At 42.3% G+C, this 14,084-nt stretch overlaps 1 protein-coding gene across 1 annotated transcript; it reads left to right on the top strand.

Moving 5' to 3' along the window:
• The first annotated feature begins 11,770 nt into the window (after window positions 1–11,770).
• LOC111962294 (C-C motif chemokine 3-like) lies at window positions 11,771–12,777 on the top strand. Its single transcript, XM_023985277.2, has 3 exons — window positions 11,771–12,025; window positions 12,250–12,370; window positions 12,563–12,777. Exons 1-3 carry the CDS (start codon window positions 11,854–11,856, stop codon window positions 12,693–12,695), a joined length of 426 nt encoding a protein of 141 aa, XP_023841045.1. The 5' UTR covers window positions 11,771–11,853; the 3' UTR covers window positions 12,696–12,777.
• Window positions 12,778–14,084: the final 1,307 nt, after the last annotated feature.

The raw sequence follows: 14,084 nt of genomic DNA, 5'->3' as shown, positions 1-14,084 counted from the left end.
AAATCAAATACAAGGGTCAACTCAAATAGTCTGTGTAGACATTATGTTAGCTATTTAGCAGTCTTATAGCTTGGGAATAGAAGCTGTTCTGGAGCCTGTTTGTGTCAGACTTGATGCACCGGTACCACTTGCTGTGTGGAAGCAGAGAGAACAGTCTATGGCTTGGGTGGCTGGAGTCTTTAATGATTTTCCTAGGCCTTCCTTTCACACCGCCTGATATAGAGGTCCTGGATGGCGAGGAGCTCAGCCCCAGAGATGTTCTGGGCTGTCCGCACCACCCTCTCTAACATCATGCGAACAAGGGCGGTGCTGTCAAGATGCTCTCAATGGTACAGTTGTATAACTTTTTGAGGATTTGAGGGCCCATGCCAAACCTTTTCATCTTCCAGAGGGGGTAAAGGCAGTGTCGCGCCTTCATCCTGACAGTGTGCATGTGAGTGGACCATTTTAAATCCTTAGTGATTTGGACACCGAGGAACTTGAAGCTCTCAACCCACTCCACTGCTGCCCAGTCAATGTGGATGGGGGCGTGCTCGCYCCCACATTTCCTGTATCCCAAACTTGATGATGGTGTTGGAGTCGTGTGTGGCCACAGAGTTGTGGGTGAACAGTGAGTACAGGACGGGACTAAACACACACCTCTGTGAGGCCCCCGTGTTGAGTGTCAGCGTGGCGGAGGTGATGTTGCCTACCCTACCACCTGGGGTCGGCCCGTCAGGAAGTCCAGGATTCAGTTGCAGTGGAAGGTGTTCAGTCCTAGGGTGCTAAGCTTGGTGACGAGCTTGGAGGGAACAATGGTGTTGAACGCTGAGCTGTAGTCAATGAACAGCATTCTCACATAGGTATTCCTCTTATCTAGGTGGGTGAGGGCAGTGTGGAGAGCAATTGAGATTCCATTGTCTATGGATTTGTTGGGGCAATATGCAAAAAAAAAAATGTATTTATTTATGTATTTTTTTCACCTTTATTTAACCAGGTAGGCAAATTGAGAACACGTTCTCATTTACAATTGCGACCTGGCCAAGATAAAGCAAAGCAGTTCGACACATACAACAACACATAGTTACACAAGGAGTAAAACAAACATACAGTCAATAATACAGTGAAAAATAAGTCTATATACAATATGAGCAAGTGAGGTGAGATAAGGGAGGTGAAGGCAAACAAAATATATATATAAATAAATAAAAATATAAAAAGGCCATGGTGGCGAAGTAAATACAATATAGCAAGTTAAAAAAAAGTAGAGTAGAGATAGTAGAGATAGAACAAGTAGAGATAGAAATAATGGGGTGCAAAGGAGCAAAATAAATAAATAAATACAGTAGGTAAAGAGGTAGTTGTTTGGGCTAAATTATAGATGGGCTATGTACAGGTGCAGTAATCTATGAGCTGCTCTGACAGCTGGTGCTTAAGGCTAGTGAGGGAGATAAGTGTTTCCAGATTCAGAGATTTTTGTAGTTCGTTCCAGTCATTGGCAGCAGAGAACTGGAAGGAGAGGCGGCCAAAGGAAGAATTGGTTTTGGGGGTGACCAGAGAGATATACCTGCTGGAGCGCGTGCTACAGGTAGGTGCTGCTATGGTGACCAGCGAGCTGAGATAAGGGGGACTTTACCTAGCAGGGTTTGTAGATGACCTGGAGCCAGTGGGTTTGGCGACGAGTATGAAGCGAGGGCCAGCCAACGAGAGTGTACAGGTCGCAGTGGTGGGTAGTATATGGGGCTTTGGTGACAAAAACGGATGGCACTGTGATAGACTGCATCCAATTTATTGAGTAGGGTTTTGGAGGCTATTTTTGTAAATGACATCACCGAAGTCGAGGATTGGTAGGATGGTCAGTTTTACAAGGGTATGTTTGGCAGCATGAGTGAAGGATGCTTTGTTGCGGAATAGGAAGCCAATTCTAGATTTAACTTTGGATTGGAGATGTTTGATGTGAGTCTGGAAGGAGAGTTTACAGTCTAACCAGAACACCTAGGTATTTGTAGTTGTCCACATATTCTAAGTCAGAGCCGTCAAGAGTAGTGATGTTGGACAGGCGGGAAGGTGCAGGCAGCGATCGGTTGAAGAGCATGCATTTAGTTTTACTTTATTTAAGAGCAAATGGAGGCCACGGAAGGAGAGTTGTATGGCATTGAAGCTCGCCTGGAGGGTTGTTAACACAGTGTCAAGAAGGGCCAGAAGTATACAGATAGTGTCGTCTGCGTAGAGATGGATCAGAGAATCACCCAGCAGCAAGAGCGACATCATTGATGTATACAGAGAAGAGAGTCGGTCCAAGAATTGAACCCTGTGGCACCCCCATAGAGAACTGCCAGAGGCCCGGACAACAGACCCTCCGATTTGACACACTGAACTCGATCAGAGAAGTAGTTGGTGAACCAGGCGAGGCAATCATTAGAGAAACCAAGGCTGTCGAGTCTGCCGATGAGGATGTGGTGATTGACAGAGTCAAAAGCTTTGGCCAGGTCAATGAATACGGCTGCACAGTATTGTTTCCTATCGATGGCGGTTAAGATATCGTTTATGACCTTGAGCGTGGCTGAGGTGCACCCATGACCAGCTCTGAAACCAGATTGCATAGCGGAGAAGATATGGTGGGATTCGAAATGGTCGGTAATCTGTTTGTTGACTTGGCTTTCGAAGAACCTTAGAAAGGCAGGGTAGGATAGATTAGGTTCTGTAGCTGTTAGGGTCAGAAGTGTCCCCCTTTGAAGAGGGGGATAACCGCAGCTGCTTTCCAATTTTGGGAATCTCAGACGACACGAAAGAGGGTTGAAAAGGCTAGTAATAGGGGTGGCAACAATTTGCAGATAGTTTTAGAAAGAAAGGGTCCAGATTATCTAGCCCGGCTGATTTGTAAGGGTCCAGATTTGCAGCTCTTTCAGAACATCAGCTGACTGTATTTGGGAGAAAGAAAATGGGGTTTTTCTTGATGAAAGCTTGGGGCGAGTAGCAGAATTGGAGTGGGTCTGGGGGTGAATGGGGTGATGGAGTTGATGTGTGCCATAACCAGCCTTTCAAATTACTTTATAATTACAGATGTGAGTGCTACAGAGTGGTAGCCATTGTGGTATGAAGCCGTAGAGTTATTGTGAACTAGAATGATTGAAGTCTTCAGGGGATTACAGACTAGGACATTGAGAGGTGGAAAATTACTGTGAGTATCTTAGATGATGAACCCCCATAAAGGGTGACGCAAGGAACTTCATAAATTCATATCTAATCTATCTAACTAACTTAATTAGTTGATAACCTGAGTCAGTGTCATCAACGTTTTGCAGTCTACACTGGGTTGTAAAATTTGTCTAATTGCAATTTACAACCAAAACCTAATAGTCCAAAACAAAACACATTCTCTACATTCATTTAACATTTATTGAACATACATGTGAGGTCTAGAATGATCTCATTTGCGTTATTGCAGAATATCAATGATGAATTGTCTGTGGAAATTGGTGAGGGTTGAAAATGTGTGTGATTGTGTGAGTCAGCCTGATAAGAACTTTCWAAAAATTCTTACTGTATGCATGTGAAAATATCTGATAACATCTGCTGTCTGTAGCATCTCCACTTGACACAGATAGCTCCACACCACAGATTTCTGCAAAAGAGGAAAACAGCACCCTACGCTTTTCACACAAACAAAAAAAGAAGAACATATGATAGAGAAAATGCTTGGGGGTTTCCTAAAATAATTGTCATACAGTAGACCTRGTGTGACTATGCAAAGACGGTGCCTTCAGAAAGTATTCATACCCCTTCACTTATTCCACGCTTTGTTGTGTTACAGCTAGAATTCAAAAATKTTAAMATTTTTGTAAATTTATTGAAAATGAAATGCAGAAATATCTAATTGATATACACTACCGTTCAAAMGTTTGGGGTCACTTAGAAATGTCCTTGTTTTTGAAAGAAAAGCTATTTTTTTGTCCATTAAAATAACATCAAATTGATCAGAAATACAGYGTAGACATTGTTAATGTTGTAAATTACTATTGTAGCTGGAAACGGCAGATTTTTTATGGAATATCTACATAGGCATACAGAGGCCCATTATCAGCAACCATCACTCCTGTGTTCCAATGGCACGTTGCATTAGCTAATCCAAGTTTGTCATTTTAAAAGGCTAACTGATCATTAGAAAACCCTTGCACATATTGTTTAGCACAGCTGAAAACTGTTGTTGCTATTAAAGAAGCAATAGATCTGGCCTTTAGACTAATTGAGTATCTGGAGCGTCACATTCGTGGGTTCAGATTACAGGCTCAAATAGCAGAAACAAAAATAACTTCTTTCAACATCGTCAGTCTATTCTGCTCGAGAAATGAAGGCTATTCCATGCGAGAAATTGTCCACGAACTGAAAATATCGTACAACGCTGTGTACTACTCCCTCACAGAAACAGCGCAAACTGGCTCTAACCAGAATAGAAAGACGAGTGGAGGCCCACAACTGAGCAAGAGGACAAATACATTAGAGTGTTTTTGTGAGAAAGATGCCTCACAAGTCCTCAACTGGCAGCTTCATTAAATAGTACCCGCAAAACACCAGTCTCAACGTCAACATTGTCTTCCGGGCGCCGATAGAGATGGCAGCCTCGCTTCGCGTTCCTTGGAAAATATGCAGTATTTTGTTTTTTTACGTGTTATTTCTTACATCTACACCCGGGTAATCTTAGGTTTCATTACATACAGTCGGAGGAACTACTGAATATACGATTAACGTCAACTCACCATCGTTCCTACGAGAATATGACTTCCCAGAACGGGTCCAGTGTTTGCCTTCCACACAAACAATGGATCTGATCCCAGCCGGCACCCTGGCGACGCCGAAAAAAGGGGAAAACGTGGCGGCCTCGTGGTCAGGCTTCGGAGACGGGCACATCGCGCTCCACTCCCTAGCATACTACTCGCCAATGTCTCAGTCTCTTGACAATAAGGTTGATGAAATCCGACACGGTAGCATTCCAGAGAGACATCAGGGATTGCAACGTGCTCTGCTTCACGGAAACATGGCTAACTCAAGGGACGCTAACGAGTCGTGCAGCCAGCTGGTTTCTCCATGCATCGCGCCGACAGAAACAAACATCTTTCCGGTAAGAAGAGACGGCGGGTATGCCTTATGAATAACGAGAAGTGGTGTGACCATCATAATCAACACAACAGAACTCAAGTCGTTCTGTCACCTGTCTAGAACTCCTCACAATCAAATGGACCGCATTATCTACCAAGGGAATTCTCGTCAATCAATATCACAGCCGTATACATTCCCCCCAAGCAGACACATCGATGGCCTGAAACAATCTTATATTGACTCTTTTGTAAACTGAAACCACACACCCTGCATGCGCATTCATCGTAGCTGGGGATTTAACAAGCTAATCTAAAAACAAAACTCCCTAAATTCTATCAGCATATCGATTTGCTTACCAGGGCTGGAAAAACACTGGACCATTCTACACTAATTTCCGCGACGCTTACAACCCTCCCCCGCCCCCCTTTCGAAAAGCTGACCACGACTCCATTTTGTGTATTCCTGCCTACAAACACGAAACTCAAAACAACAAGCTCCCGCGTAGTTCTGTCAACCTGCGACCAATCTGAATCCACGCTTCAAGACTGCTTCGATCACGCGGATTGGAATATGTTCCGCATCGCGTCCCAACAACAATATTACGAATATGCTGATTCGTGAGCGAGGGTCATTAGGGAAGTCATTGACGATTCGTACCACAGCAAACGATTATAAAAACATTTCCCAAACCAAAACCGTGGATTGACGGCAGCAATTCGCGTGAAACTGAAAGCGCAACCACTGCTTTTTAACCAGGGCACTGACCGGACATGACCGAATACAAAACAGTGTAGCTATTCTCTCCGCAAGCAATCAAAACAGGCTAAGTCTCAGTACAAGACAACAATCGAGTCGAAATTTCAACAGCTCAGACACAAGAGGATGTGGCAGGTCTACAGTCAATCACGGATTTACAAAAAGAAAACCAGCCCCGTCGAGGACCAGGATGTCTGCTCCCAACAGGCTAAGACAACTTTTTTGCCCGCTTTTAGACAATACAGTGCCACTGGACACGGCCCCTACCAAAACCTGCGGGCCTCCTTCACTGCAGCCGACTAGTGAGTAAAACATTTAAAACGTGTTAACCCTCGCAGCGCTGCAGGCCCAGACGGCATTCCCAGTCCGCTCCTCAGAGCATGCGCAGACCCAGCTGGCTTAGTTGTTACACATATTTCAATCAATCCCTATCCCAGTCTGCTGTTCCCACAATGCTTCAAGAGGCCACCATTGTTCCTGTTCCCAAAAGAAGCTAAGTAACCTGAGCTAAACGACTATCGCCCCGTAGCACTCACTTCCTCATCATGAAAGTGCTTTGAAGAGACTAGTCAAACCATATCCCTCCACCCTACCGGACACCCTAGACCCACTCCAATTGCTTACCGACCCAATAGGTCCACAGACGAGCGCAATCGCAACCACACTGCACACTGCCCTAACCCATCTGGACAAGAGGAATACCCATGTGAGAATGCTGTTTCATCGATTACAGCTCACATTTAACACCATAGTACCCTACCAACTCGTCATCAAGCTCGAGACCCTGGTCTCACCCGCCCTGTGCAACTGGGTCCTGGACTTCCTGACTGGCCGCCCCCAGTGGTGAGGGTAGGAACAACATCTCTCACCCCGCTATCCTCAACCTGGGGCCCCACAAGGGTGCGTTTCTGAGCCCTCTCCTACTCCCTGTTCACCCACGACTGCGTGCCATGCACGCCTCCAACTCGATCATCAAGTTGCGGATGACACTACAGTGTAGGCTTGATCACCAACAACGACGAGACGGCCTACAGGGAGAGTGAGGCCCTGGAGTGTGGTTCAGGAAAATAACCTCATTACTCAAGATCAACAAAACAAGAGATGATTGTGGACTTCAGGAAACAGCAGAGGGAGCACCCCCTATCCACATTCGACTGTTCAGTAGTGGAGAAAGTGGAATATAATTCCTCGGTGTACAATCACGGACAAACTGAATTGGTCCACCCACACAGACATTGTTAGAAGGCGCCAGCAGCCCTCTTCAACCTCAGGATCTGAAGCAAATTCGCTTGTCACCCAAAAGCACTCACAAACTTCTACAGCATGGCACAATCGAAGCATCCTGTCGCTGTATCACGCCTGGTACGAACTGCTCCGCCCACAACCGTAAGGCTCTCCAGAGGGTAGTGAGTCTGCAGAACGCATCCACCAGGGGCAAACTACCTGCCCTCCAGACATCCTACACCACCCGATGTCACAGGAAGCCATAAATCATCAAGGACAAACAACCACCAAGCCACTGCGTGCACCCCGCTATCATCCAGAAGGCGAGATCCAGTACAGGGTGCATCAAAGCAGGGACCGAGAGACTGAAAAACAGCTTCTATCCAAGGCCATCAGACTTTAAACAGCCACACCTACACATTTAGCGCCGCTCAACATACTGACTCAAACTCCAGCCACTATAAAATGGGAATTGATGTGAAATTATGAAAAATGTACCACTAGCCACTTTAAGCATGCCACTTTAATACAATGTTTACAATACCCTACATTACCATCTCATATGAATATCTGTACTCTATAATCATCTACTAACATCTTCATCTTATCCAATACATGCTACCATTACCCACTTTAAACTATGCCACTTTATGTTTACATACCTCAACATACTCATCTCATATGTTATATACCTACCTACCATCTACGCATCTGCCATCTCATTCTGTACCACCACTCATCCCATATATCTTTATGTACAGTATCTTATCCCTTCACACTTGTGTGTGGTGTGTGTAAGTAGTAGCGTGGAATTGTTAGGTTAGATTACTGTTGTTATTACTGCATTGTCTGAACTAGAAGCACAAGCATTCGTACACTCGCTATAACATCTGCTAACCATTGTATTGTATACTAATAAAATTTGATATTAGTATTTGATTTGAATTTGAAGAGGCGACTCCCGATCTGGCCTTCTAGGCGGATTGCAAGAAAAGCCATATCTCAGACTGGCCAATAAAAAAAAAATTAAGATGGCAAAGGAACACAGACACTGGACAGAGGACTCTGCCTAGAAGGCCAGCATCCCGGAGTCACCTCTCACTGTTGATGTTGATCTTCAGTTCTTGCAATTTCTTGCATGATAGCCATCATTTCTCAAGCAAGATAGACTGAAATTTCAGAAGAAAGTTCTTTGTGAAAAACCCATTGTGAAGTGATAACCTTCTATTTCGCATAATAATAATAATTTGATGAGTTGGACTATTAGGGTAGGCAACAGATGAGTGCTATTTTAAAAGATTGGTACCCGCCAGGATCACTCAATGATGTTAAATAAGTTGCATTGTGTTAACTTACACTACACCAGTGGCATGTATCCATGATGCCAGGGAAGTCATTAATATACTGTTGAGTCGGAAGTTTTATACACCTTAGCCCATACATTTCAACTCAATTTTCACAATTCCTGACATTTAATCCTAGTAGAAATTCCCTGTTTTAGGTCATTAGATCACCACTTTATTTTAAGAGATGTAAATTCAGAATAATAGTAGAAGAGTGATTTATTTCAGCTTTTATTTCTTTCATCACATTCCCCGTGGTCAGAAGTTACATACACTCAATTAGTATTTGTAGCATTGCCTTTAAATTGTTTAACTTGGGTCAAAAGTTTCGAGGTACCTTCCACAAGCTTCCCACAATAAGTTTGAGTGAATTTTGGCCCATCCCCCTGACAGAGCTGGTATAACTGAGTTAGGTTTGTAGGCCTCCTTGCTCGCACACACTTTTTTAGTCTCTCCACAAATTTTCTATAGGATTGAGGTCAGGGCTTTGTGATGCACTCCAATACATTGACTTTATTGCCCTTAAGCCATTTGCCACAACTTTGGAATTAGCTTGGGGTCATTGTTCATTTGGAAGACCCATTTGCAACCAAGCTTTACTTCCGACTGATGCTCTGAGATGTTGCTTCCATATATCCACATAATATTCATTCCTCATGATGCCATCTATTTGTGAAGTGCACCAGCCCTCCTGCAGCAAAGCACCCCCACAAACATGTGCGCCAAACATAACGATGGTCATTATGGCCAAACAGTTCTATTTTTGTTTCATCAGACAAGAGGACATTTCTCCAAGAAGTACAATCTTTGCTTCCCTTGACAAAAAAAAGTATTAAAAAAAATGCCAATCAGCGTTGAGCTAAACTGAGCGAGTTCAACTGTGAATGGTCCTGAAAGTGTAAAGGGAAGCCAGCTTGGATKTGGCATCACTCCTATCAAATCCCATTGAGAGCATACGCCATTGACAGAATTGTTGCATCTTGTTGTCGTCCTCCGGTAGCTAGCTAGCCAGCTAGCTAAAATGGTCCCTTTCCTAAATTAGCCATGGATGGAGATAGGGATTTGGACTTGTGGTTTTACTTAATTATCCATACTGGCCAGTGATTATAACGGTGATTCTGATCCAACCAATAATTTAAACATTGTCGTGCTCCTGGCCTGAGAGGATGGAAGTTCAATATGTAGCTAGATGTAGAAGGCTAATGTTAAGAAGCTAACGTTGCCCATGAATGGAAGTTTGGCGAGCAAGCATTTTAGACTAAGACAACAAAAAATAAATGCTTATACTCTATGAAATCTGAACCATGGACAGCCACATCATATTTCATTTTCCTTTATTTTACCAGGTAAGTTGACTGAGAACACGTTCTCATTTGCAGCAACGACCTGGGGAATAGTTACAGGGGAGAGGAGGGGGATGAATGAGCCAATTGTAAACTATGTATGTATCTTACATTGATTGGACTAAATTTGCTGGTTTTAATCTCTGAGCTGACTAGGTGAAATTTGTCGATGTGCCCTTGAGCAAGGCACTTAACCCCAATTATTGCTGTGGATAAGACTGTCTGCTAAATGACTCAAATGTAAATGTAACACTCTGTGGTTCTAAATCAACAGTTGTCTTGTGGTCTGAAACTGTTGGAAATATGAACTTGCTTGACTATRCTGTAGGTCATGTTACTGTACATGCAATATACTTTACTGGACAGAGGTTGCTATCTGGTTTTGTGATAAAACAAAGGCTTGGTTGAATTTATTCTGCCACTGTGTCTTTTTATTGTCTCAGCCTTTAGGCAAATACAGTATATCATGGTAGCAAGGCATATGAATTATGGGGGGGAGGCTTGGCTGCCCCAGTGATTTTACCCACGCACCACTACTGCACACTGCACTACACTGTATCGTAAATACACTTTGATTTGATTAGCTTTAACACATGGCTACAATATACCCTATTAAAGAATAAAAGAAAATAGAGAGGTGAACTATCAATTCATAAAGTGTATTTTCATAGATGAAACCACCATTTACCTACCTCTAGGCTGCTATAGACTACATATTTATTTGGTCTGTCATTAAATGGTTTTCATGGTAATTTAATAGAATTAATCAGAATACATTTTCCAGAAATAGTTTTACCAGCTCCATGTATTCGCAAATTGAAAAAGGGGAGGGAGTGCTCCGCATTACCTACACCCCTGATCCTCAGTTTTCTCCTATCACAGCCGTAACTGTTTTAAAATCACCATTGGCCTCATGGTGAAATCCCTAAGCGGTTTCCTTCCTCTCTGGCAACTGAGTTAGGAAGGACACCAGTATCTTTGTAGTGACTGGCTGTATTGATACACCATCCAAAGTGTAATTAATAACTTCACCATGCTCAAAGGGATATTCAATAGCGTTTTTTTTTWMCCMWYYWMCMAWWRGKKSCYTTTTTTTGCGAGGAATTGGAAAACCTCCCTGGTCTTTGTGGTTGAATCTGTGTTTGAAATTCAGTGGTCAACTGAGGGACCTTACAGCTAATTGTATGTGTTGACTTACTTATTGTCTCAAGACATTTCAGCTTTTAATTTTGTATTAATTTGTAAATGTCAAAAAACACAATTCCACTTTGACATTATGGGGTATTGTGTGTAGGCCAGTGACAAAACAAACGACATTTAATTCATTTTAAATTCATGCTGTAACACAACAAAATGTGGAAAAAGTCAAGGGGTGTGAATACTTTGTTTATATTAATTCAGTTAAAGGGGCAATCTGCAGTTACTACATCCATTTTTGGACTTATGTATGTAGCTTAGTTCAACTGTCTCACCATCAGAACCCAAAATATAAGTGTGTTTTACTCCAATGTTTTACATAGCTCTGTCTATGAATTTGAGAGCGGTTACATTTCTCCAACCCTATACATGTTATTGCTTTTTCTGCTGATTGCCGCTTTAAGGCTTGTGGTAATTGTGATTGTATACCCATATTTGATCTATTACAACTAAATAATGCAGGAGGACAACATACAGAGTCACACATCTGAAGATTCAGCTTCTTCCAGGACTGCTGAATGGATGTTGTTTGATGATGGCATGTTTTCAAATAGCTGATGAAATACAGTAGGATGAAAAAATATTTTTAGCAAAACTTTGTCATACAGTATGACCCCTTCCTGCTTGATCCACTTCTTGTGAAGATTCGTCATCAGCTTTCCACTGACAGAGGGTTTCTGGAGAGAAGTTGTAAGCACTGTGGTTGCACTGCATTGAATCTTATCTTCACACCATCATGTTTACAGAGTCCCCTACCTCTCAAAAAGGAACTGAATATAAAGACTACAGCCATTAATCAGTAGTGGTTAACTTGGCAAGCTATGGGGGCGTAGTGACATTTTGAGATTATAACGGTAGTGTGTAATGGCACCTACTCTTCAACGAAATATTAATATAACTCTGGAAGTTCCATTATGCATCTGGACAGTATTTATATGGGGAGATGTAACTCTTACGGACTCAGACTACAGAGGAACCAAGACAACAGGGCAAAAGCCAGACCTTCGACATCTCAAACCATCATGAAGACTACCTGCTTGGCTCTTGGGTTATTGCTGCTGACAGTGTTCCACTCCTATGCTACCCGTAAGTTCATTACATTTTCATAAGGATTGTGCATTAACAGAAGGATGTATCCCAAGTGGGTGCTTATATGCCCTCTTGATAGGGGCACTTGGATAAGTTATCCTTTTATGATCTTGATTATATACCTGTAAGATAGTCATGCTTATCTTGGGTTGATTGCCTCACGGCTTATGCTAGGAAATAGTCACAAGGATGTTCTAATTGACCCATCTTATCCCCCACAGCTCTTGGACTGCAGACATCACCAGAAAGCTGCTGTTTCAGCTTCTTCAGAGTGATAGTGCCCCACAATAAGATTGACTCCATCCAGAAGACTCACAGAGGCTGCCCCCTACCAGCATTTGTGTAAGTGTTTGTTCGTCTTCCACTGATGCCAGAAGAGTCCAACAGCACAAACGCTTAGTTTGAGGCCCTTGCATTGTCTCAATTATGGAAGAGTAAAGAACTAGTGACTTCACTGACTTGCAACAGTCATAAAAGGAATAGTACCCATCTGAATAGTACCCTTTTCTTTGTATCATTATTTCTCTACTACAGGGTCAAAACTGTCAAGGGGAAATTGATTTGCGTCCGGTCGAGTGAGCGGTGGGTACAGAAAGCCTTCAACCGGCTCAAGCAGCCAGCAGCTGTGGCCACAGGTAGAGGCATTGAGAGTTCCACTCATCCTTGACAACCTCCTCATCGTGACTCAAGCCTCACCAGCTCCATGAAGACTACTCTATCCTCGACATACAAGCAGACAGAGTTTTAATGTAGCTCACTGGATGGCACCAAACTTTTGGTTATCATCTTACCCCATGTTTTACTGTATATGTTCACTTTACTATAAAAACTTTCAGAACTATTTCCTATAACACTTAACAGTAAGAAACTGACATGTTTATCACTTTGAATGCAGCAATAACTATTTTGCAATATATGGAATTGATATGAGTGTTAAGATGCACATGAACGTTATTGTGTTTTAATGTACTGTATGTAAGAATCCACTGCTTTAATAAAAGGAGAGGAAACATTTCACTTAAGCATAACCTTCTCATCTTTAATATTAATAATGTACAGTTAGAGAGAACAGATGATAATAAAATGAAGAACAGAATAAAGCTGAAGAGTGTAGATATATAAAAAAAACAATAACAAAAACAACTGCTAAAGTTATGGCTACCTTCAACACTATTAGATAGGGGAGTGGTTAAAGAATGATTTAGGAAAAGTTTGTCTCAGACCTTAGCTCAAATGAGCCTTTAAGACTTCTCAGACCATGGACTAACTTCTGACTATTACAACTCAGAGACCTGCAACAAGAGACTGGTCCTGAGAAAGTATACAGTTGGCATATAGTTATATTGTGTGTGAGTGTGGCTTGTGAAGGCAGTGTAGGTCAGAGGTTGTCTTCTGGGATTTGTGTTCAGTTGTGAAGTATATAACAATTTACAGTCAATTCCATTATGTATGTGAACCAGAAGAAAATGACAGGGGTTTTATGTGTGTTGTATTTATCTGTGCATTTTCTGTGTCCCTTTTGCATGTCTTCAAGTGCATCTTTTAAGATTCTAGAGGTTTGTAAAATCAAGACTGCACTAAAATATTAATTGTTGAACCGCTTAATGATCCTACTGGATTCAAGGGATAGTTGTCCAACCATACATACATAATATATTAAAATAAAACTTGACSGACCTCAGAGAGGTAAGGGTTTAGAGGTGTCACACAATGTGTCTCAGTGTCAGAGTCTCACCGTGCGTTTGGGACAAACCCATGCATTTAGAGCTCTCGGTACAGTCTTCAGAACAGGGGACGAGACRGAGAGAGGGGACAAGGGATAGATAGGGCTTTAGGTTTAGGGCTTTGACAAAATCCATCACTTCACAATATAAGACATTGCCATAATCACGGTTATCATTGTTTTAGACACCCATATGATTTGTGTAACATTATCTATGTAATTAGGGACATAATTATCTGCTTCAGTATCCAGAGAATGTTATGACACTGACAATGTTACTGTTTATACCGTTAAATGTGTCTTCTATTAGTAAAATAGAAGACACAAACACAT

The sequence above is a fragment of the Salvelinus sp. IW2-2015 genome, linkage group LG4q.1:29 (assembly GCF_002910315.2).
Source record: "Salvelinus sp. IW2-2015 linkage group LG4q.1:29, ASM291031v2, whole genome shotgun sequence".
NCBI lineage: Eukaryota > Metazoa > Chordata > Actinopteri > Salmoniformes > Salmonidae > Salvelinus > Salvelinus sp. IW2-2015.
This window is presented reverse-complemented; position numbering and strand designations above follow the sequence as displayed.

Excerpts from the sequence above, each read along its gene's own strand:
- LOC111962294 (XM_023985277.2), top strand. The coding sequence starts at position 11,854 with ATGCATCTGGACAGTATTTATATGGGGAGATGTAACTCTTACGGACTC. Across the intron at positions 12,026-12,249 it reads GTTCCACTCCTATGCTACCC|CTCTTGGACTGCAGACATCA; the intron begins GTAAGTTCATTA and ends TATCCCCCACAG. Across the intron at positions 12,371-12,562 it reads TGCCCCCTACCAGCATTTGT|GGTCAAAACTGTCAAGGGGA; the intron begins GTAAGTGTTTGT and ends TCTCTACTACAG.